Source organism: Acytostelium subglobosum, assembly GCF_000787575.1.
Source record: "Acytostelium subglobosum LB1 DNA, scaffold: scaffold36, whole genome shotgun sequence".
NCBI classification, from domain to species: domain Eukaryota; phylum Evosea; class Eumycetozoa; order Acytosteliales; family Acytosteliaceae; genus Acytostelium; species Acytostelium subglobosum.
In genome coordinates, this window is record NW_012236497.1 from 134,287 (window position 1) to 158,098 (window position 23,812).

Below are 23,812 nucleotides of genomic sequence, written 5' to 3' on the forward strand. Positions count from 1 at the left end.
GGAACGCCGTGTTGCCAGCCACAGCCCAGAACCTCTTCTCTATCTGGACTTTTGCCATGCTGCCAAGSTGTCCACAGCCATGAACATCTGTACCCAACAAGACAGACTCCGCCACGCTGACCACCGCCATGCTACCAAGGTGTCCATCTCGAGTTGGACACAGCCCAGAACCTCAGTCTCCAACTAGACCGCCACTATGCTGCCACGTTGACCATAGTCCAGGACCTCTGTCTCCAACTTGACTAACTGCCACGTTGACTACCGCCCGCCTTGTTGCCCGCCTCCATGCTGCCAAGATGGCCACCGTCGACAACCTCTGACTCCAACCAGACAGACAGCCACGCTGACAAGTGCGACGCCATGCTGCCAAGTTGTCCATCTCGAGTTGACCACAGTCCAGAACCTCTGTCTCCAATTAGAAAGACGCCACGCTGACAACCGCCGTGTTGCCATCATTGACTAACCGCCATCTTGCCAAGTTGATGAGTGTATCCAACTGGAATGATCATAATCAAAGCATTAATAAACGAAGACAGGAGTTGTGCAAGTGTGACTTGGAAGGAGAATAACAACAATTGGAAAAGTACAACTCAATGATGTCGCCTGGGCACGGTTGCTGCCCAACGGCTTAAAAAAAAATAAAGGCAGCACTTGTGACAATGAGAAGAAACTCTCAAAGTCAACAAAGTTGCTGCCATACCTGTCTCGACGCTGCCCAAAGTCTAATAGCGACAGGTGTAGTCCCCAGGCCGTGCCCACCCCTCTTACATGATGGGCCCACCCGTCCCTCTTGCATGACAGGCCGACCCATCCCTCTTGCATGATGGGCCACGGCCACCCCCTTGCGGAGATGGCCAAATGGTGATGGGAGGAAATGTTAGTAGTATACGGTCCTGGAAAGGTCCACCTCGGCTTGGCCTGGCTTGGCTCGGCGGTATGGCACACGGTCTGGCACGGCACTGGCATGGCACTGGATGACTTGGAGGGAATAGACCTCGCAACGACAGGTCATCGTGTGAATGAATCACAACGTCTCCACTGTGTCATCTGGTTCGGGTGATGGATGTAGGACCACTGATTGGTGCGTTGGTAACTCGACTTTGATGTTGTTGTTGTTGATGTTGGTGGTTGATTGGTTTCAATCGCCAGCCGAGAGATATTTGGGTTTTACCCATCACTCATCTGCTTGATCGACGGCAAGATATTTAGATGTGAATTTCTATTTGAAAAGGAGAGGGACCGGAGGAGAGCAGACTGGCTCATCCACCTCATAATCTGGTGATGGTGGATATTGGTATCTGAGTTGTTGGTGGTGGCCAATGTCTGCTTGGATGACTGGATGACTGGATGGTAATGTTGGATATAGTTGGTCTCCAGGTCTCGGTCCGAGGTCGGAATGTTGTTGATTGATTTCATTGTCTTGGATGAAAAGGACATGGACGAGGATGGTTAGTACTTTGTTTTACAGCAGACAGGCAGACATCACTCAATCAATGAATGAATGAGTTCATTTGATGTAAACATACGATTTGGTCCCATTTGATTTGGGGTGGATACTGGTTGCCTTCTGGGGTAGACAGGCAACGATCGTAATATCCTGAGACAGATACAGTGAATGAGTTGGACATTACTATTCTCCTGGTTGAGAGGAGCGTATGGGACAGTATTCGCAATGACAAATGCGACATCAAGAGGAACCCTGCGTGAGAACCTGACTCCGTCTTGATCCTTTCCAAATAAAATCTTTGGTCGCCTGTTGTCGAACAGTGGTCTGATTGGTTTGACATATGGGCGTATGAGAAGAGTCGCGCCAATGTCAATGAAGACCTTGAACTTCCTGATGATCGTGCCTTTTTCGGTGGCCAGAAGCAAGGTCTTGGGAACTGTCGGGTCAAACAACAGTCTAAGGGGCTTGGCTGGTGGATAGAGTGATTGAATATAATTAAATTGCATTGTAAGAATAATAATAAAGTCGAGTTGAAGAAGGCGTAGTAGTGTTGGAAAACACTGTTTAACGTGATATTCTTGTAGTGTAGATAATAGTTTGGCAATAGCCGAAGTAGAGAGTCTATAAATAATAATAATATGATTGATTGATATTGATTGATTGATTGGTGAGAGAGAGTGAATGTTAGTATTATGAATTAAAATGATGATAGTATTTTAGTAACATTGTAATAATGTTATATAAGTGTACATACATATAATAGTGTGATATGGTAATGAGTGATGTCAATGCCCACTTGTCCAAGGACATTCACCGCAATGAGAGAGTCTGTGAGTGGGTGGATAGAGACACTCTCGCACACTCACACACACACACACACACACACACACTCACACACACTTAAAGACACATTTTGAATTAAATATTTAAAAAAATTTAATTAACAGATTGACCATTTAACGGTCCATTTGAATTTGTATCACTCAATACCATCTCAGTGTCATCTTCATGAAGTTCACGTTGATGACCTTGATTGAGGCACGATCGTTCCAACTGGATACTCTGATGAATGAATGAGCCTTGTAGTGAGAGACTGCTCTGATGTCCATTGTGATCTTGATGAGCTTGCATTTGATCGGTGGTGTTCTGTCTGTTTGTCTGTCTCAATGTCTCTAACTGTCTGTCCGCCTGTTTATGTATGTTTGATTAATCGATTGAATGAGGTCATCGCATCCAATATGGGCTGAGGATTGATGCTATGATCTATCTTGCTGGGACAGACTACTGATTGAATGACTGACTGACTGGGTGGGTGTTGACCTAGCGTCTTGTTCATCAATCCCAACTGGCGATAGAGAACTAATGTGCTCGACCTTGATGTGACCGACCTGCCTGATTGACTGACTCACTGACTGACTAGCCATTCCAGCTCCTACACCCTATTGGACAGGTTTGATCCAATGTTGTTAACGCGCTGCGTGAAACAATGTTGATGGACTGGTACCTGCTCGCAAGATTGTCTCTCTCACTGGCGCCATGTTGACTAAATGTGTTTGCCTGTGACTGTCGAGAGAAACGAAGAGTAGGTATACATTCACTCATTCAATTAATTGATTGAGTTTGAGTTAGGACTAACCTGGCGCGTGGCAGACTTACCAAATAGAGTTGAAGGGCAAGAACGATGCTACATCCTCAAAGAACAACAACGTCCAAACGTGGTAATGGAAAATCGCTGTGGACAATCTTCGTTTGAATGATATGGTCACTCTGTGGCACGTATAGATCGTTAGTAGCTCGCGAGTCACTTCACCATCAATGAATCCTTAGAGCTTTAGGACTGAGCAACATTGTAGGATTAGAAAGTCCCTTTGTTTGGTCTTGTCGTCGTTGCATCTTTGTGAACTTTGAATTGAGGTCGGTGTAGCAATACTTGTCCACTTTGATCATTCTCTGAGTGTTGTCTTTTGGGACGTTGCTAAAGCATCCCATGAAGGATTATGACTCGTGGTGAGGCGTCTATGCTGAAGTCAAGGGCTCCTGGAACCTTCGCATATTGGAAGGAAGGCCAGTCCAAGCAACGCCACCTAACCGATGGAGTTGGTACTGTTGATATAGCCAACCACTAGTGGTGAATCATGGCGACCAAGATGAACCCGCTATACGCAACTATGTTGAAGTGGTCGAGCCATCTGGTGATGTGGTCAATGCGTACATTGAGGATGAATGTGCTGGATCTTGCTTGATGACTGAATTGTGGAAGATATCCTCGGTGATGGCACCTCACCATGCATGGATCTTAGTCGAGACTCGTGACAGAGAAAGATGATCAATTAATTGGTGATCCAGGCATTTGGGAGTGATACTTGGAAACCCAGATCTGGTCGGACCGACTGTCCTCAGCATCACAGACAGGACGTCTTTGTTAATAGCCACGGGTCCTGCATCAAGTAGGACACGTTAGATTGAAGCAGAGTTGACTTGATTGGATGAGGTGGTGTCCATGTCCAACTTGCCAATCTTGATTGATTGGTCGAGTCATGACGAGACACGGACCATATTATATGTACTGATGGTTGTAATGAATGAATGAATGAAGTGTTGGACAATGATCATTGTATCCAACACTTCACAAATAAATATCTTGGGATTGTTCCCCCTTCAGAAGTGTTTTGAGTGACAAAAACACCTCTTGTTTTAAAAAGGTGAAGTTCAATATGAGTGTGAGTGAAATTTGAATTTGAAATCGCGCCCAATCGAATCGAATTAACGGTTGAGTTCAAAATGGTGGTTGGTTAGATGTGGTCCACATGTGTCTGTGACACTGGGTCTATGCTCATATCATTGGCATTGCACTCACTCTCTCCTACTTGTACACATACACATATATACTTACTTACTTACTTATGCTTATACATACAATAATAAACAACACATTGACATGTATCACTCACTTTGTTTTGCCTTGTTGTCTCACTACTGCTGATGAGTTACTAATGAGTTTGAGTTATGATATCAATCAATGAGTGAGTACTACTACACTTCTAATTGCACCACCATCTGATCTGCTGCTTACTTACACTATCCTCTTCTCTTCTCTTCTCTGCCTTCTCCTTGACCTTGTGCCTTGAAGCCCGCGGTGACACTGTCGTCCTTGCCAAGTCTGAGTCACCTTACCGAACCTCTGTCTCCATCTGTGCAGACGTCCGCCATGCTGCCAAGTTGTCCACAGCCCAGAACCTCTGTCTCCTACTTGACTGAGGTGGCCATTGCTTCCTTGAGTGCCCAGTACGTCTGTCTCCCCAATCAATGAGTGAGTACTACCACCGATCACAATCTGCTCACTTATACTCTGCTTACTTACACCTTTCCCTTTTCTCTCTTCTTCTCTTCTACCTTGACCTTGTGCCTTGAAGCCCGTTGTGGTCATTGTCAGTGTTCACCACCTCTGTCTCCATCTTGACAGACTGCCGTCGTGCTTCCACGTTGACCACAGCCACGAACCTCTGTCTCCATCTGTACAGTCGTCCGCCATTCCGCCAAGTTGTCCACAGCCCAGAACCTCTGTCTCCAGCTAGACAGACTGCCAACATTGTGACTCCGCCATGATGCCCTGAACCTCTGTCTCCAACGAGACGGCCGCAGTGTTGCCAGACATCTTACATGGCCAAGTTGACCACATCCAAGAACCTCTGTCTCCAACTAGCAAGACGTACGCCGTGTTGCCAGCCACGTTGATCATAGCCCAGAACATCTGTCTCCAACTTGACTGACTGCCGGCGTGCTGCTACGTTGACCACACCCACGAACTCTAAATCCCTCTGTACAGTCGTCCGCCATTTTGCTAAGGGTCCAGAACCTCTGTCTCCATCTAGACTGAAGTTGCAATGCTGCCCTGAGTGACCACGGCCTCCCATGCTGCCCTGAGTCCATGAACCTCTGTCCCCAACTAGACTCCGCCACTGACTGCCCATGCTGACCACCACCAAGCTGCCAAGTTGTCCATCTCGAGTTGGCCACAGCCCAGAACCTCTGACTCCATCTAGACTGCCGCCATGCTGCCACGTTGACCGCCTCCAAGCTGACCACCGTCATGCTGACCGCCTCCATGCTTCCATGATGACCACCTCTGACTCAAACCAGACAGACAGCCACGCTGACAAGTGCGACGCCATGCTGCCAAGTTGTCCATCTCGAGTTGATCACAGTCCAGAACCTCTGTCTCCAACTGGACAGCCCACAGCCATGAACCTCTGTCCCTCTCTTGATAGACTGCCGCCGTGCTAGCCATGACCTGCCTCCATCTTGACTGATGGTCGCCGTGTTTCCAGCCAAGTTGACCATAGCCATGAGCCTCTGTCCCCAGCAGCCCAGAACTTCTGTCTCCAACTAGACAGACGGCCGTCATTGTGACTCAGCCATTCTGACCGCCTTGCTACCAAGCTGTCCAGCACCGAACCTCTGTCTCCATCTAGAATGAGGTCGCCATTTGCCCTGACTCTCTCTCCATCTAGACTGACGGCTGCCATAATGACTCCGCCATGCTGACCAACGCCAACCACCGCCATGCTGCCTTGAGTGACCTCTTCTCTATCTGGACTGTCAAGGTGTCCACAGTCATGAACCTCTGTCTCCAACTAGACTGCCACTATGCCACATTGACAATGGTCCAGGACTTCCCACGTTGACCCACCGTCGACAACCTCTGACTCCAACCAGACAGACAGCCACGATGACAAGTGCGCCCCCATGCTGCCAAGTTGTCCATCTCGAGTTGACCACAGTCCAGAACCTCTGTCTCCAACTGGACAGACGCCACGCTGACAAGCGCACCGCCATGCTGCCATCATTGACAGACCGCAGCCATCCTGCCAAGTTGACGAGTGTATCCAACTGGAATGATCATAATCAAAGCATTAATAAACGAAGACAGGAGTTGTGCAAGTGTGACTTGGAAGGAGAATAACAACAATTGGAAAAGTACAACTCAATGATGTCGCCTGGGCACGGTTGCTGCCCAACGGCTTAAAAAAAAATAAAGGCAGCACTTGTGACAATGAGAAGAAACTCTCAAAGTCAACAAAGTTGCTGCCATACCTGTCTCGACGCTGCCCAAAGTCTAATAGCGACAGGTGTAGTCCCCAGGCCGTGCCCACCCCTCTTACATGATGGGCCCACCCGTCCCTCTTGCATGACAGGCCGACCCATCCCTCTTGCATGATGGGCCACGGCCACCCCCTTGCGGAGATGGCCAAATGGTGATGGGAGGAAATGTTAGTAGTATACGGTCCTGGAAAGGTCCACCTGGGCTTGGCCTGGCTTGGCTCGGCGGCATGGCACTCGGTCTGGCACGGCACTGGCACGGCACTGGATGACTTGGAGGGAATAGACCTCGCAACGACAGGTCATCGTGTGAATGAATCACAACGTCTCCACTGTGTCATCTGGGTAAAGCGATGGATGTAGGACCACTGATTGGTGCGTTGGTAATCGAATTTGTTGTTGTTGTTGGTTGTTGATGTTGGTGGTTGATTGGTTTCAATCGCCAGCCGAGAGATATTTGGGTTTTACCCATCACTCATCTGCTTGATCGACGGCAATATATATAGAGGTAAATTACTGTTTGTTGAAAAGGTGAGGGACCGGAGGAGAGAAGACTGGCTCATCCACCTCATCATCTGGTGATGGTGGATATTGGTATCTGATTCCTAGGTGGTGTTGGCCTGGGTCTGCTTGGGTGACTGGATGATTGAATGGTTTAGGTGGTTGTGTCTTCATCACTTGGTCTCCAGGTATTGGTCCGAGGTCATGTGGCTGTTGTTGGATGCCAATATCTTTGAGTGACATGGATGAGAAGCATCAAAGGTGATGATTGAATGGATCGTTAGTATTATTTTTTGACAGTAGCATGCAAGTTCATTTGATATATACTTACCATTTGGAATTGGTTCCTGTTGACCATTGGGATGATCTGGCAACTGGTTCTCTGGTAGGTTTGTCCTCCCAATGAATAGAGTTTGATGGATCTCATTGTGTGGTGTATATGTTATCCTAATTGGATCATGGACTCCATCAGTGCGCACAAGAAGTGTATAAATCACCTTTTTAGAAGATTCCTCGCCCAATAACAATGTCCTTGGTCGACTATCGAATAAACTTAGAATTGGGTACATTTTGATGACTGCTGTTTTTTTGTCAAAGTCTATCCTTATTAGGGTGATGACCCTGTGATTTAAGTCGGCCAGCAACAAGTTCTTGGGTATGTGCCTGTTGAACAAAGGTCGAATGAGTTTGGCTGGATTGTATATATATTGATTATTATTATTATTATTATTCATTATTGATAGATTGATTGGTAGCGTTGGAAAACACTGTTGAGAAAGATATTCTTGTATAGCAGATAATGGTTTGGCAATAGCCGAAGTAAAGAGTCTATGATATTGATGATATTGATAGATTGATATTGATTGATTGATTGATGAATCGTTGGTGAGTAGAGAGAGAATCAATGTTAGTATTATGATTTAGAATGATGATAGAATTATAATAACATAGTAATAATGTTATTTATGTGTACATACATGTAATAGTGTGATAAGGTAATGAGTGATGTCAATGCCCACTTGTCCAAGGACATTCACCGCTATGAGAGTGTCAGTGAGTGGGTGAGTAGAGACACACCCACACTCACACACACTCACACTCACACACTCACACACACTCACACACACTTATAAACACTCATTTTGAATTAAATATTTAAATATTTAATTAACAGATTGACCATTTAACGGTCCATTTGAATTAGTATCATTCAATACATCTCTGAGTCTCAGTGTCATCATCAATGAAGTTCAACGTTGATGAGCCTTGACTATGCTGAGTAAGTGTGGTACCATCGATCGTTCTAACTGGAATACTGTGATGAATGAATGAATGAGTCTTGTTGTGACAGTGCACCAGTGTGAATTCAATGTGATCTTGATGCATTGTGTTTGAAGTACTCAGACGCCTTGTTGATCATCAGTCGCTTGGAAGGGTGCCTTGATCACATTTGAATGAGTGCAGCGCCTTCACCATTATTTACAGTGAGTGAGCCACCAACTGGCGATAGAGTAGAGAGCAACTTGTGCTCGATCTTCCTGTGAGTGTCCAATGGTGGTGGATAGGTCTGTTCCAATGTTGTTAACTCTGAGTGAAACAATGATTCATGGACTGGTACCTGCTCTAAAGCCATTGTCCAAAGACGATCTGGGCAGACTTGCCTGCCCGATGTTGGCCCCGTCTAGACAATCCTTGCAGTTGGTGCGCTACGTGCCGTTCTGGCGACTGGTGACCACGCGCTGGTTCGTCACAAAGAAGTAGCCCACATTGCCACTGCAGTTAATGTAGTCGATTGAGGGAGTCCCTGCGATTGCCCTTGAGCTGCTCATTGATGTCGTAGGTCATGGTGTCGGCTTTCAAGTTGTTGAGTTCCTAGTACGCCTTGGCAAATCGGCTTGCTGAGCAGGTTAATGATCACTATGTTTCCATACTTGGACAGCATCTCCTTGATGTGCGCTTGGATGGCAGGCGTGGTTTCCTGCGTCGTCCTGCGACGACCTTGGAGTGATACTTGGAAAACCATCTTGTCGGACCGACTGTCCTCAGCATCATAAATCAGATGATCATCTTGCCATACTACATAATGACAGCCTCAATGTTTATTTGTTTGATCTATCAAAGTTTATCAGTGCTAGAACTTATCAATCATGTTGATCTTGCCACATGAGTAGACTGACTGGTAAACAATCCACTGTTCATCACTTGTATCTATCCATTGTTACGTTTTCCAATCAAACCACATCCACAAAACAGTGTTGTGAATGTAGCCGTTCCAGTAGTGTGGCGCACGACAAGTTTGAATGACAATAGTAGGATATTGTAACAATGGATCGATACAAGTGATGAGTTGTAATCCACCTTGATCGGATTTTTTCCTTACTCCAATCAAACCACATCCACAAAACAGTGTCAGGAAAGCTTTTTGTAGATGTGGGATCGTGATTGGGCTCACTTTGCCCAACCAACCCAATCAAAAAGAGGTCCTTTTAGTAAAATTTTAAATAATAATTATTTAATTGGTGATTTGGAAGAAAGTTGGGTCTTCCTCAGATGATTCAAACCAGTCTGTTCATTCTTGTTTGCATTCTCATTCTCTCACAAGATGTTATACCTAATCTTTCCTAAACTCTTTGAGTTCTACAAGTTTCTCAGCTACCTTTTACACAGCGATTATTGTGTTGTCAACGATATCAAACAAGTAGATGCTTACGAGTACAGGATCTTTTTGTACCGGTTGGACAGGTCAAAGCAACGACAATCCTCTCTCCAACTTCCAATCTACCTTATCAACGACAGCGACATCAACTTCTACGGCATCTTCTCCAAACTCGCAACCAACCCTGACCACACATACATTCTCATTGGTTCCTGTGGCTCTGGAAACTTAGAGGACTTTGGGAACCTCCACGTTGTGGAACGTGCTGTCAAGGGCGACCGCGGCAGGTTGGACGCCCGGCAGTTGTTCACCTACGAAACCGATTCAAAAAAGATCACTTCGCGCCAACATTGTCTCTGGCCTGCGGATATGAATTCCTTCCACCAATCTGGAATGGAACTCCGCCAAGCCTGTTCCACCAACTTTATGAACACCAACATCATAACCGAATCTTTCAAGAATTACCTCTTCGATATGGAGACCTTTGACTTCTACGATATTTGCACCAACCAAAGCATATCCATGTACTCATGTGTCCGTTTCGTTACCGACTACGTAATAGACTTGGGAAAGTCGGAGCCTACTACCGATGTATACTATGGAATGGTCTCTTCCAAGAAAGCTATTGAGGATCAATTCCCAGATCAGCTTTTGGAGAAGCTCAAGGATCTGCCCCTCAGTAGCGCCAAGAAACTCATTCGGCTCAGGCTCAAGTTCAATTTCGACTTCGTCTTCAATCTGCATCTCGAGAACAACTTACTCAAGACCGATCACCCTTTCAAACCAGCAAACGTGGAGAAGTACTACGATTACTTCAACAGAGAGTACCGGAACAAGATCCAAACGGTTCTCCCAGACTTCTTGCCGACAGCTGGAGGAGCAAATAAGAATTTCCGTGATTCGGAGGCTCTACTCGACCTGGAAAACAAACAGACTCTGATCAAAATTATTCAAACAGGTTATCAAACATACGATATGTTATCCAAGTACTTTACCAGTCCCCCAGGTAAAGATTATCCCAAAGGTGAAGCTCCCCTCTCAGGTAGCTTGGAGTATGATGATGGCATGGAGAACTTTGAAGAGACACCTGCTTCAGTTGACCTAAAGAAGTCGCCAGATTCCAACATCTCTATTTAAATACTCCGATGACGTTGTCACCTTGGCCATGTCATTTACTAGGTATGATCAACACTAATAAACCTTATTACTCTAACCTGGATCCTAGTTCCATGGTTCCATTCTCACATCAATAAAGCATTCAAGATTATAATCATCACACCTGCGAACAAAACCTCGTTGGCTCTCAATCTGAATCAAAAAGATGCACAGGGGAGGAGGAGCAGAACCAAAGCTACCAACACATCACAACCAGCTCTGCATCATTTTCGACCAGCCCGAGGACTTTAGGCAAGTTTATTCTCGCAATGACCAATCATTCTCCTTCATGAAGAAGGATCTCAGCTGAATAGGATGTCAAGTGGATTGTTGCTGGTGAACGATGATAGTGACTCTTTGTACTGGCCAACCATTCTTTGAAGGTTTCTGTTGCTGGCAATGATAGGCAATAGCTCTTTGAGTAGATCGCGTTTGTTTAGACCCAATATAGTTGGCTCCCAGACATCGATCCTGGGCGAGTTTGATGGTCCCAACAGATCATTACACAGATCCTGCAGTCTGACTTGATTGCCATTATTCGCCAAGAATCGCACATAAGTCGTCATCCAATGTTTATACTCATTCGGGCTCTCCAGCACAATTGCCAACCATATTTGTTTCTGTTTGATTGATTGGTTGGTTAGTTAGTCACACTCAATCATGCGAGCTGATGTTGGAATCACTTACCTCGAGGAAGGTTGTTGTGATCTGGGGCTGGGCAGAGGTTGGCTGGTTGGAGAGTGCCAAGAGTGAGGTCATTGAGGTTGGTCGCGTGCCTTGTTGTTGTTGTTGTAACTTTGAGAGGATACCAATGCCGGTAGGATCACTACTATTGAATTCCGAAAGAGAACCTAATCTATCGGTAATCTGTATCCACTCTCCAATGCCCGTCGTGAACACATAGCTGTATCCATTAGACAGTGTAATGATTGGTTTACCCTCCTCTGTCAGGAATGTATGTTCTAATAGAGGGAGAGTGATTGATTAATATGAGGGATTGAGTAAGAGTGATTGATTGCTTGATTGGGTGACATACTGATGGTTAACTTGTCCTTGTTAGCGCCATTACTGTTGCTGTTGCTGTTGTTGTTGCCTAGTAAGAATGGCAACTCCCTGTTGGATATCTCATACTTTCTCTTTGTGATGTTCCACACACTGATGTACCTATCGATGGTAATCACCATCAGATGTGAAGACCTATTGCATTCCAGGAACGCCACTTGGTTCCTAAGTACAATGTTTGGCATTAACTAGTTTTGATTGATTGATTGAATGTTAGTCATCAATCGCCTTTTGATCAAATAGACATGACTTACTGATGCACCATTGTTCTTGTAAATGTGTAGGATGGCCTCTTGAGTGGCAACTGCACACCATTGTGCGTTACCGGTGGCAATGCACACTTTGCCATTGATCTTGTTCTCCCATAGGATGGCGTCGGCCAGACATCTGATCGTTGAGAAGTACTCCATACTGTTGTCGGGCAGCTCTTGTTCGACAATGGATATATCTAAACTGACGTTGGTGGTCGATGCTGATGATGATGCTGTGCTGCTGATCACACTGCTAGCGCCGCCATATGGAGACAGAAGCGAATCAAGTACTGTCAGCTGCTTGGAGATGTGATTGGAAGCGGTGGCCGGTGCCAAATACAGTGCTGAGTTGTTCTCGGCGAAGCTCAACACTGGTGTGCTTGTCGCTGCGATTGTCGTGGTCTTTGGTGCGCTCTCGGCTGGTGTCTTGTCCTTGTTGGTGGACTTTGACTTGACCTTCTTTGATGTCGTCTCTGACTGCTGCTGCTGCTGCTCTGTCATTCTTCTCTTTGCCACTGCACGTTCACCTCTTTGTTCTGGCTCTGATCCAGGTGATGCTGCTGTCGTCGCTGTCGTCGATGTAGTTGATGATGATGATTGTTTGCCAGTGCTTGGGGCTGGAGTATCTTTGTTTGGTGTAGTCTTTGTTGAAGGTGGCCTTGGAGGTGATATGTCGGTCATGCTCACATCACCGCCCATGCCCATGCCTCTTGCCTCGAGACCGCTCATGAGCGTACTCTTGCCTGCGCTGCCATTGCTCTCATTGCTGGTCGATACTCCATTGATTGGCTTTGTTGGTGTGGCAAAGGGACTGCTGCCAGTCTTTGAGCTGTCAGTGTTGAGATGGATGTGTGATGGGATGGCAACGGGCGAGGGTCTTGTGATGGTTTGATCGGCGCTCGATCCGCCAAGATTGAGTGGCGTGATCCTCCTGCGTCCGCCAACGATTGTCTGCGTCTGTTTCTGCATAGCGACTTGTGTCGGGTGTATCTGAATGGGCGTGGCGGGTGGCTGTGAGCCCCCGTGACCATTGTTGGACTTTGAAGAGCTTGGTCTGTCGTTGTTTGAATCCTCCATCGCCAGCTGGTCAGGGTTCTCGGCCAGCATCAAGTGACTGGCGCCACCGTTAAGCGCGTGCGATGCCGACATGCCAATGATCAGACCATCGGCGCCAATCCTGACCGCATCGCCGTAGGCCTTCTTGATGAACAGCTCCTTCTCGGCGGTGGGCATTGGCGTGCCGCCAATCTCCTCGGGCGTCATCTCGATGAAGCCAACCGTGCCATCGGTGCTGCAGCAGATCATCGAGTGTCCGTCGGGTGCCCATGAGATATCCTGTATCGACTGTTCGAATAATGTGCGTGTGACCATCACCGGGCGAGGCGTGGCCGACGACCACATCGTGATAGTGTTGTCCAGTCCGGCCAACACGATACAGCAGTATGGCGTATGTTTCTTTCCCATGGTAAAGATCACTGGACTATAACGTGCGATTGAAATTGGTTTCTTGTGACCAACAAATGCACAACCAACCTCCCAACTCGTTCTCTGTATGATCACCGCAGTCTGTGAGTGATTATTGACCCCATGAGGTGCACATAATGTTTGACCATCAGGGGACCAACTTGTGATTGATTGATTGATTGATTGAGTTAGTTTGATTGATTGAACGAATGAATAATCATATCATATAATATCATACCAAGGTCGTAGAAAGAATGAAGTGTTCTCTTGTTGGAATGGTTCTGTTATGGTTGTCTCCACTTGCCAATCTGAACAACGCCAGATGATGACCGACTTGTCATCAGACTGTGTCGCCAGGTATCTACCAATAGGGTCCCATGCCAATCCCTTCACAATACCTTTATGTTCACTCAACTGTTTGATCATCTCTATTTGTTTGATTGAGTGTTAGTCAGTGACCTCGACTCGACGGCTCGTCTCACCTCACTTCACTTACTGAATGATGTTGATGTACAATCCCAAATGATGATAGACTTGTCAAAGCTACATGTTGCTAACATCTTGCCGTCGAATGACCAAGCAACTTCACTGATGTCAGCGGTGTGACCGCGTAGAGTGGCAACGTTGATCCAGTTCTCGATGGTCTTCTCCGTGTTGCCACCGCCAAACGAGACACCGGCGCCAAATGACGACAGACCCCATATCTGGACGGTCTTGTCGTCGGAGCCCGACGCCAGATAGCGGCCGTCCCGCGACCACTTCACCGAGTTGACTGGGGCGTAGTGCGCATCGATGGCCTTCAGCAGTCTGGGCACGCTCGGGTCGTCCTCGGCCTCCAACAATGCCACCGGTGCTATACTCCATATTTTAACTCTATTATCACCGCCACCAGTGGCGAACCTTGTACCATCAGGATGTATATCAACTGTGAATATTGGGAAGCCTATAGATATATAACATTGTTAGTTGTTGTTTGTAATGTTGATCATTCATTCATAATGTATGTATTATTATTATTTACCATTATGCTCTATCCATGTTGGCTTTAGTATCCTCATGTTGTTGTTGTTGTTGTTGTTGTGTCTATGTTATAATATTATGTGATGATATTGCGTGATGCGTATACTATGAATGAATGAATGAATGAGATGTCTTGACAAACTAACTAACTAATATTATTTATACATCTATGTCTATCTCTCTCCTTCTTATTCACTCAGCTGACTAACTAACTAACTTTGTCGATCTCTCGCAATCTATTAGCACCTCACTACTCAACTCAACTCAAAGGATGCGCGCGGGAGAGAGAAGTGAGCACCTCATCTCATTATTGTTCACACTCTCTCTCCTGAACACCATCCATCCATTCATACCAAGGTCATCTCGACCAAAGTTTTTCATTCATTCCAACATCACATCAACTATCGAATGAATGAAAGAGATACACAAAGATAATGACATTACAAGATTGAAATGTACTTATATAACTATGGATATCTATAGATATTGGCAAAGAATGATACGTTTGTCCATCAATGATTGTGTTGGCTCGTCTCTTCACAATGGTCAATTACTGTTCCAGTTCGAGTTCAACAACAGCATCCATGATGATCTATCTTGGTCTGTTTGACTTAGTTTGTTTGAATGCATGCTTCCAACCCACACAAGGATGGTGTTTCAAAAAAAAAAAACAATAAAAATTATAAAAAGTTGGGTTTGGTGTCTTTTCTCTTCTTCTCTCACACTCTCCACATTGTTGTTGATCAACAACGCTCTTACAACTCTTCGTATTGTTCAATCTTAACACACACACACATAACAGCATCATTAGTTGCTAATCATTTACTATTTATATAATATTACTATATATATATATCTTCATTCATAAAGTACAGTAAAGAACAGAACATAATATTACAGGGTAGACACACATATTAGAGATTAAGAAAAGATGAAGCTCGAGTGGAAGAGACTCGGCTCGGGAGGATCGCCTGACGCCAGGTGGGGACATACATGTGTCGCCTTGCCATTGGGCCAGTTCTTGGTGTTTGGCGGCAACGGCAATAAGACATTCAATGATCTTACGCTGTATAATAGTAATAATAACAGTTGGAATAAGGTCGAGCCGCAGGGCACGCCGCCCACCGCACGTTATGGCCACAGCGCCACACTGCTCGGACAGCAACAGATCATTATATTTGGTGGACGTGCCAATAGTAAACCATTCTCGGACGTTACGGTGCTGCAGCACAGTGGAGCCGATCGCTTCAAGTGGATCAAGATGCAGCATCAGCACAAGTCGCCAGAGGGTCGCGCCGGTCACACCGCCGTCGCGCACGGCAACCAGCTCGTCGTCTTTGGTGGACACAACAGCTCACGTAGTAAATACTACAACACGGTGTTGACGTTCAATATCGACACGCTGACATGGGATCAACCTACATGTGATGGTATCGTACCACCCGCTCGTGGATCACACTCATCCTTTGTCGTTGGCAATCAAATGTATATCTTTGGAGGATTCGATGGCAAGAAGTATTATAATGATCTATATTCCTTGGATCTAGGTATGTCATCATCAACATCAATTCAATCAATCAATCGATCACTCTTACTCACTCACTCAATCAATCAATCAAATCAAACAGACAAGTTAGTTTGGAGAAAGTTGGAATGCAAGGGCAATACACCAAAGCCTCGATCAGGACATTCGTCTACATTGATGGGCGATAAGTTGGTGATATTTGGAGGATGTGGATCTGATTCTAACTTCTTGAACGATGTTCATGCGCTGTCGTTGGACGACTTGCGTTGGGAGCAGCCAGTGATAACTGGCATGGAGAATCCTCATCCGCGCTTCAGACACACGGCAAACTCGATGGGTCAGAACAAGGTGTTCATCTATGGTGGCACGGGCTCAGGCATCCTGCTCAGCGATGCGCTGATACTTGAGGCGTCCGACGACGCCCCCCTCATGGCCATCCCGCCCGTTCAGGCTGCCACTGCTGCGCCGAGCACCAGTAGCGCGGCTACAACTGTTGTTGCTGCTGCCGCCGTTCCAAACAATGGAGCGACAATGTCCTCGACAACAACACAGACCATTGCTACACCAATCACAACAACAATGGTTCCAACCTCGACGACCACGACTACCACAAACAACAATGGTGGTGCCGTGGCGCCAGTGTCGTCCTCCACCGCTCAACAACCATCACCTCAGATTGTCGCGGTCAACACCACAACAACCACAACTACGACGGCAGCAACATCAACAATAATCACAACAACCTCATCATCCTCGTCGCCATCTCCATCGCCACTCTCCTCCTCACCCATCAACAACACCATTCAGATCACCAGTGACAGCTTCCAATCGCCCACCCCATCACCAGAGCGTCTACAGCAGTCTCAGCCACAGGCTCAGTCACAGATGCAGACTACACCGCCCACAACATCAATGGTGATTGATATGAGCAAGCTAGAGAAGGAGAAGAAGTCAAAGAAGACATCGACGGGCAGCGCAGCGTTCAACACGCTCAAGATGGGCAGCGAGAAGATCCTCGGCCTGTTTGAGAAGGACAATGAGATCAAGGTACTGCGCGACAGTCTGGCCGTGGAGACATCGAACAAGTTGCTGGCGGACCTGCGCATAGAGAAGGAGCTGGGCGCCAAGAAGAAGATGGAGGACCAGCTGAGCAGTGAGAAGATCAAGTTTGAGAACAAGCGTCTGCATCTCGAGAGTTTGGTCAAGGCGGAGCAGAAGCAGAAGCAGCAGCTCGAAGAGCGCGTGGCCAAGCTGAACCTCAGCAACGCCCAGCTACAGGATCAAGTCGGCAAGCTGACGGCCCAGTTCAAGGAGATGGAGAGCACACTACTCAAGCGTGAGAAGGAGGTGAGCAAGCAGCACGACCTAAACACTCTGAGGAAGCAGTATCACCAGTTGGTTGGCGACAGTGAAGTCGACGACCTGGAGCTTGAGGAGTATGATCGCCTGGAGCTCATTCATCTGCGCGCCCTGGAGAAGCTGCGCGCCAAGCGCATCGAGAAGCAGCAAAACAACGAGTCACAATGGCGCCGCGAGCTCGAGCGCAAGGTCGAGGAGATCAATGTTCTGATCAGTTCGTACGTCCCGCCCGACCAACATCGCGCCAAGTGCGAAGAGTACGAACAAAAGGTGGAGCAGAGCACCAAGAAGCTCGAGTCGGTCGAGCTGCGGTACCAACAGCTCTCTGGCAACAGGTTGGAAGGTCTGGACATTGAGGCACTGAGTAATCTCGAGGAGGTCCACCAGCGGGGCATTCAGAAGCTCAGTGCGATCAAACAGGAGGAGTGGAAGAAGCAGCTAAACATTCTCAAGAAGGAGAAGGAGCTGCTACAGGACCAGAACAACTGTATAATATGCACGGAGCGACCGCCAAACACGGTGCTCATGCCCTGTCGCCACAGCAGTCTCTGTTCCAAATGCTCCAACGTGTTGACACGATGTCCAGTCTGCCGTACCAACATCGAAGAGCGTATTGAGACATTCAACTGATCTTCCTTTCCATTCATTCATTCAACCTTTCTTTCTGTACACATCAATCAATCTACTCTTAGGGACCGACCGCCAACACTTCAACTTTGTCAACAACAACAACTCGACATGATGACAATGACTTCACCTCCACCTCAACCATAACATCAGCCAATCACTGGGGCTATTCCAATACCATATCTTCATATTAAAGTACTACTATTTATATCTAAAATATATTCCACCGATTGCAATGAACTCGATCATACTTATAACAGTGTGCAAGTTGACACGATATCTGGTTTCTTTGCGCGATGGATTCTCACTTGACGGACAGCCTCTTCAAGGACGGCCTCGATCGCCTTGCTCGAGAGGTTGGCTGCTTGGAGGTACTTGATTGCCTCAATGTGGAGTATTTCTTTGTTGATGATGTCCTCAGTAACCTTATCGATTGGACGCCAGAGAGCAGTGACGGGATGAGACCGTTCCTACTCCTTGTAGTCTCGGTCATCAGTCAATCCAACCATCAATCTTGGTGTCAACTTTGATCCTCCGTGATTACATATATGGTAGATATTCTTTGATGGAGTGCGTATGGTCAATTTGAATATTAGAACATCTAAACAAGGCTTTCATGGGGACTCACTGTGAACATTTGCGAAAGTGTAAGGAAGTTGTGTGGATTGCAACAGACCAAGTGGATATCTGTGCCTGGGTAGATGACGGACAGCCTCTTCAAGTACGACCTCCATTGCCTTGCTTGAGAGGTTGGCTGCTGGAGGTACTTGATTGCTTGAATTTCCAGTAAATCCTTTTTGATGAAGTCCTCGGTAACCTTATCGATTGGACGCCATACTGCTCCAATGGCTTACTCTTTATAAACTCCTTGTAGTCTCGTCTTTCATCTGTCAAACCAACCATCAATCGTGGTGTCAACTTTGATCCTCCGTGATTACAGATATGGTAGACATCCTTATATGGGTGAGTCTTGTCAATACAAAGATGAGGACATCTCAACTATACAAAGGGATACTCACGGTCCATAATCCTGGAAGTGTTAATAGGTAGTGTGGATTGCAACCAACCAAGTGTATATCTGTACCTGGGTAGATGACCTCCTCCCAGAGCTTGGGGTTGTATTCTTCAGTGATAGTGGCATCAACAAAGGTGATGGTGCATGGGATGTTGTCTACTATCATCTGAATCTTGTACTCATCTGCCTTTCCCTGTTTCCTCTGAGGACCATATATCCCTCCAACCGCGACGCACTTGATTGAGTCTGGAGTAATCTCCATTGTATTTGTATTTGTATTTAGATCTAAGGATCGATTCCCGAACCCAAATCTATGTTGGTGAAATAGGAGGCCAAATAGTAGACACCAGTCCAACATGCAGAATGAACGTGGACCAAACCAAGTCACACACTTCCAAACAATCAGATGCTAAAGTTTTCAGCGATGGAAACAAGGATGTCTTGCCTTTGGTGAAGTTTATTACATGTACAATGAAGGGGAGGGTTCCTTCCTTACTTATTTATTGAGGTCATTACAACATCTTTGAGTCGTCGACCCATAAGTGCACGACGGACAATAAGTATTGAGGCCACAACTATGATGATTGCACCCACAACAGCACTCGCCACAATGACTGGCAGCAACCATGTACGTTTGTTACCACCCGATGGACAGATGCTCTCATCATTGTCCTCACGTAGCAACATTGCGACGTTGGGATCGACCACCAGAGTCTTGTCGAATGGTGGCACTTCCATGGCAGTCAATACCATCAGCTTGTCCACTGAGGAGGACATTGCGTAGAGTTCATCAGTCGGGAGGAGAGCCGCCAGACTTGCTGTTGAATATCTGCCGTCGACGATGGCGCGCTTTGAGAAACGCACCGACAGGATGGAGTTTTGCGAGCGGATCTCATACCAGTCCGTGTCGTTGGTCTGGACAACCTTGGCACATGGGCTGGCCTTTTGGTTGGTGGCCGACGCCGCGTTGGCGCGATACACCACCTGCAGCGAGTTCAACTTGGACACGAATGGGAAGCCAGTTATTGTGATCAGGTACTTGACAGAGTTGGCGGATATCGACATTGACTCGCCGGCAAACTCAACGGTCTGCGATCGATTGAACAGTGTGGTTGTGACGTCGACAACACATGTGCTGTTGGGGAACGTGGCGATAAAGTTCTGTTTGTTTGGGTTGGATGTGTCGGCCTTCCATACTGCATTACGCATCGACAACACGTTTGATGGACCACCGGTGGTGACCTCGCGAATGTACTCCACTCCAACATCGTACGAGACTGATGACGATGAGATTGATGTGACGGCTGTGTTAGAGACAACTGGTGTGACAGGTGGCTCGGACGTAGACATCTTGACAGAGCAGTCTGCGCTGCCGTATGGCAAAACACAGCCACATTGGCCAGTCTTGGGATCACATGTGCCTTGGCCATTGCAGAGACGACCAAGGTATGATGGACATTGTTTGGCTTGATAGTAGTAGAAGATGTCCTGAGTGAATGTTTGATTGGTGCTCAAGATCGTGAACACGATGGGCATGCCGAAGTTGTTGGTTGGTGTCACACTGGCATTGAACAAACAGACAATCTTGTTGGAGAGGAACACCAACACGGTACATGTCTGTCCACCAATGGTCACCCTGACGTCTGTGATGTTGCCAGCGGCACCGTCTGTAACTGAGGTCGACGCCACAGAGGAGTAGTGTCTGATTGGTGATCTGGTGTCATTGTTGTTGGCTACGGAGGCATCGACAAAGAAGTTGCCATAGAGAGTGACGTTGCCATTTTGACCGAACTCGATGTCCGAGTATGTGTCTACCTTGGGGACAAAGGCAGTGACTGTCACAAGCTGTGGTGTGGAGTATGCGCCATCAACATTGACGCGGATTGTGTAGTTACCAGGAGCACTGACCAACACTCCAATCGATACATGTGGTTCAATGATGAATAGCTTGGTGTAGGTCATGCCCTCGATTGATAGCGCAGTAAGGTTGTTTCCGAATGATGTACCCTGGATCACAAACACTCCAAACTTGTCCAAGTTCGTGTTGGTGATTGTGGGGGCGGCGTAGTCGTAGGCAAACTTGGACGAGGCCACACCACCGAGTATCACCTGCAACTGATGCTTGCCAGTGCCCGTGGGGATGGTCACCTGGATGTCGGTATTGGACGCCTTGGCGATTTGAATCGCCACACCGTCCATGGTGACGGTCATGTTGGTCAGGTCATTGAAGAAGTTCTTGCCTTGGAGTGTGGTGGAGCCACCTGTTGTCAGTGTCTTGGTCGTGTATGATGTGATGCTCGGCGCACCATATCCAATAGTTGTGAGTATCTGGGCGGGGGTGTAGCCATCGACTGTGAGCTTGATGTCTGAGGTGATGTAGCCGGGAGGGATGACGAGACTCTTGATCTGGGGCGTGCGTGCGTCGGGGGTGGAGACGACCAAATTGTTGTTACCCATCGTGGCAATGACTTTGCTGTAGAGCAGTCCATAGTTGCTAACAGTCACATTGATTGTGGCGCCAGACGTGGGGATACCAACGAATGGTGGTTGCTTGGTGAGCGGGGCAGTGTTGGCATATTGGACCAAGATTGAAAGGAAGATGTCGGTAATCAGTGGCTTCAACTGGCTGTTTGTGACATTAATATAGTATTCTATCCTTGAGGTGTCGGCTGTGACACTGGGTGCGCCATAAGGTGTCATGGCCTGGCCATTGTACGGTCCGTTGTTCCATAAGAACTGGCCACCAGTTCGGTTGATGCCCATGAATGTGTCATAGTCGGCCATCTGATTGTCCTCTGTTCCTGAAGTCCTGATCGTGTTGAAAAAGTTAAAGGTGTTGGCGTCGGCGAACGCACCGAGGAAGCTTGCATAGGTGCCAGCCGATCGCTTCTGAGCGTAGAGCAGTCCGGTGGCTTGGTCGGTCAGTGGCTTCATCAATGTGTACAGGTAGGGCACAGGGCCGTTCTGGTAAACGAATGGCACGCGGTACGAACGATATGATACACCATCCACTGTGACAATGATTGGCAAGACATCTGGCTTTCTAAAGTCTGGTGTACAGGTGATTGCCACACCAATGGCATTAACCACAAATGATACACCAGTGCAGGGTCTCTCATCATTGAGTCCAAAAGTGACCTGGATCTTTGAGGCATCAATTCCAAAGTTGCCACCTACAATCGTCACCGATGGAGTTGCACCAAGTGTCAAGTATGAATAAGATAAGAAGGGTGCTAAATATGATTGATCACGTGTCCAGAGGGTTAGTGATTGTTTGGAATCATTCCATAGTGTGTGATTGGAATAGTTCCAGTGTGTGACCGAGATACTTACGTTCATATTGATGATATATATTCATGGTACTGTTTAACATGGTCCAATAGCCGGTGCCAGGTGGGATGGCGCAGGTGAAGGTGGCCATGGTACCGGCGGGGATTTGACAAGTGAACTTGCGGGTGTTGTCAGCATAGTTGGTGAAGGTGAGTGGACCACCGATGGGGGCAGGCGGCGTGCTGATTCGCTTGAAAGTGACGACACCACCATCAGTGCCCACGGTGTTTGTTGGCTCCCAGTCATTGGCTGTGTTGATCTCGCATATTGGCGCGTGTGAATTTGCTGGATCATCATTCTGTTGGAAGCCCTTAAAGTTCACATTGCTCATCACCATCTTGTTGGCAGTCGCCGAGAATGTTGGATGTCTTGGAGGCCATAAACAACTGGTCTTGCAACGATCTGCTACACCATCATAATACTGGAAACCAACATTATTGCCATAATCATGTGTGAATGTGAATCCTTTATCACTTGAACTGCCTGATATATGATAAAATTCATTGCCTGTCATTAGATTTGCTATTATCCATTGATTCTCTGCAACAGTATCTAATGTTGCTATATATCTTTGATTGATTGATTAAGTGTGAGTTTTAGTTTGATTGATGAGTTTGTCCAAATACATACCCTCCATTTGGACAACGTGCAGTATCTCTTGGACTTGAATCACCTTGGTAGTATGAATGTCCATTTACTGGTGATATGATTGGTGTTGTTGCTCCATTAACAATTTGATTGAATCCAAATGAAAGGATAAATAACAACAACAATGCAATAATATTATTTTTATATTCCATGTTAATGTCTTATTATAAATGGAATGATTTGATTTGATTTGATGTGATGTGATGTGAAGTTATATGTTGTTCTGATTAGATGTGAGATTAATAAATTTTGTGATTTATTAATTAATGGACTGGCGAGAGTGTGGAGACCAAATAATGTCCCTTTGTGTGTGTATTTGTATTCTTATGTCTGTGTGTGTTTGTGTGTGTTGATTGATTGATTGATTAGTGATGAGTGTCTGTCAGAGTTATTGATTGATGGACAGAGGAGCAGAAGTTATTCGGTTATTCACTGCAACGCCGTAGGGGACCAATGGAATCACCCCAAACATACTCTTTTGCATGTGATCAACATCAAACTACCTTGGATTTTCAAAGATTTGATTTTTTACTTAATTTTTGGGTATTGTTTTTTTTAGACCTACACCAAATTCACTGATCGTGGCGGACCCCGGGGTCTTGGTCTGATTGTCCACTACCGATTGATTATTCATGAATGACCATCCTTCAAA

The 23,812-nt window shown here is 46.6% G+C and overlaps 7 protein-coding genes across 7 annotated transcripts; 5 read left to right on the forward strand and 2 right to left on the reverse strand.

Moving 5' to 3' along the window:
• Positions 1-874: 874 nt before the first annotated feature.
• SAMD00019534_119350 (hypothetical protein) lies at positions 875-1,060 on the forward strand (the record flags this gene model as incomplete). The annotated part of the gene is made up of 1 exon (XM_012892860.1): positions 875-1,060. One exon carries the CDS (start codon positions 875-877, stop codon positions 1,058-1,060), a length of 186 nt encoding a protein of 61 aa, XP_012748314.1.
• Positions 1,061-6,715: 5,655 nt separating this feature from the next.
• Positions 6,716-6,910, forward strand: SAMD00019534_119360 (hypothetical protein; the record flags this gene model as incomplete). The annotated part of the gene is made up of 1 exon (XM_012892861.1): positions 6,716-6,910. The coding sequence occupies one exon, from the start codon at positions 6,716-6,718 to the stop codon at positions 6,908-6,910; it is 195 nt and encodes a 64-aa protein (XP_012748315.1).
• A 1,737-nt stretch (positions 6,911-8,647) lies between these two features.
• SAMD00019534_119370 (hypothetical protein) lies at positions 8,648-8,809 on the forward strand (the record flags this gene model as incomplete). The annotated part of the gene is made up of 1 exon (XM_012892862.1): positions 8,648-8,809. One exon carries the CDS (start codon positions 8,648-8,650, stop codon positions 8,807-8,809), a length of 162 nt encoding a protein of 53 aa, XP_012748316.1.
• Positions 8,810-9,650: 841 nt separating this feature from the next.
• SAMD00019534_119380 (hypothetical protein) lies at positions 9,651-10,841 on the forward strand (the record flags this gene model as incomplete). Its single annotated transcript, XM_012892863.1, has 1 exon — positions 9,651-10,841. The coding sequence occupies one exon, from the start codon at positions 9,651-9,653 to the stop codon at positions 10,839-10,841; it is 1,191 nt and encodes a 396-aa protein (XP_012748317.1).
• Positions 10,842-11,161: 320 nt separating this feature from the next.
• SAMD00019534_119390 (hypothetical protein) lies at positions 11,162-14,694 on the reverse strand (the record flags this gene model as incomplete). Its single annotated transcript, XM_012892864.1, has 7 exons — positions 11,162-11,479; positions 11,547-11,821; positions 11,896-12,109; positions 12,176-13,796; positions 13,875-14,064; positions 14,133-14,579; positions 14,658-14,694. The coding sequence occupies 7 exons, from the start codon at positions 14,692-14,694 to the stop codon at positions 11,162-11,164; spliced, it is 3,102 nt and encodes a 1,033-aa protein (XP_012748318.1).
• An 887-nt stretch (positions 14,695-15,581) lies between these two features.
• On the forward strand, positions 15,582-18,170 carry SAMD00019534_119400 (hypothetical protein; the record flags this gene model as incomplete). Its single annotated transcript, XM_012892865.1, has 3 exons — positions 15,582-16,203; positions 16,285-17,617; positions 17,756-18,170. Coding segments are annotated over 3 exons (2,370 nt in total), but the record flags the coding sequence as incomplete, so codon positions are not given.
• A 1,504-nt stretch (positions 18,171-19,674) lies between these two features.
• Positions 19,675-23,206, reverse strand: SAMD00019534_119410 (hypothetical protein; the record flags this gene model as incomplete). The annotated part of the gene is made up of 3 exons (XM_012892866.1): positions 19,675-22,415; positions 22,516-23,073; positions 23,143-23,206. 3 exons carry the CDS (start codon positions 23,204-23,206, stop codon positions 19,675-19,677), a joined length of 3,363 nt encoding a protein of 1,120 aa, XP_012748320.1.
• Positions 23,207-23,812: the final 606 nt, after the last annotated feature.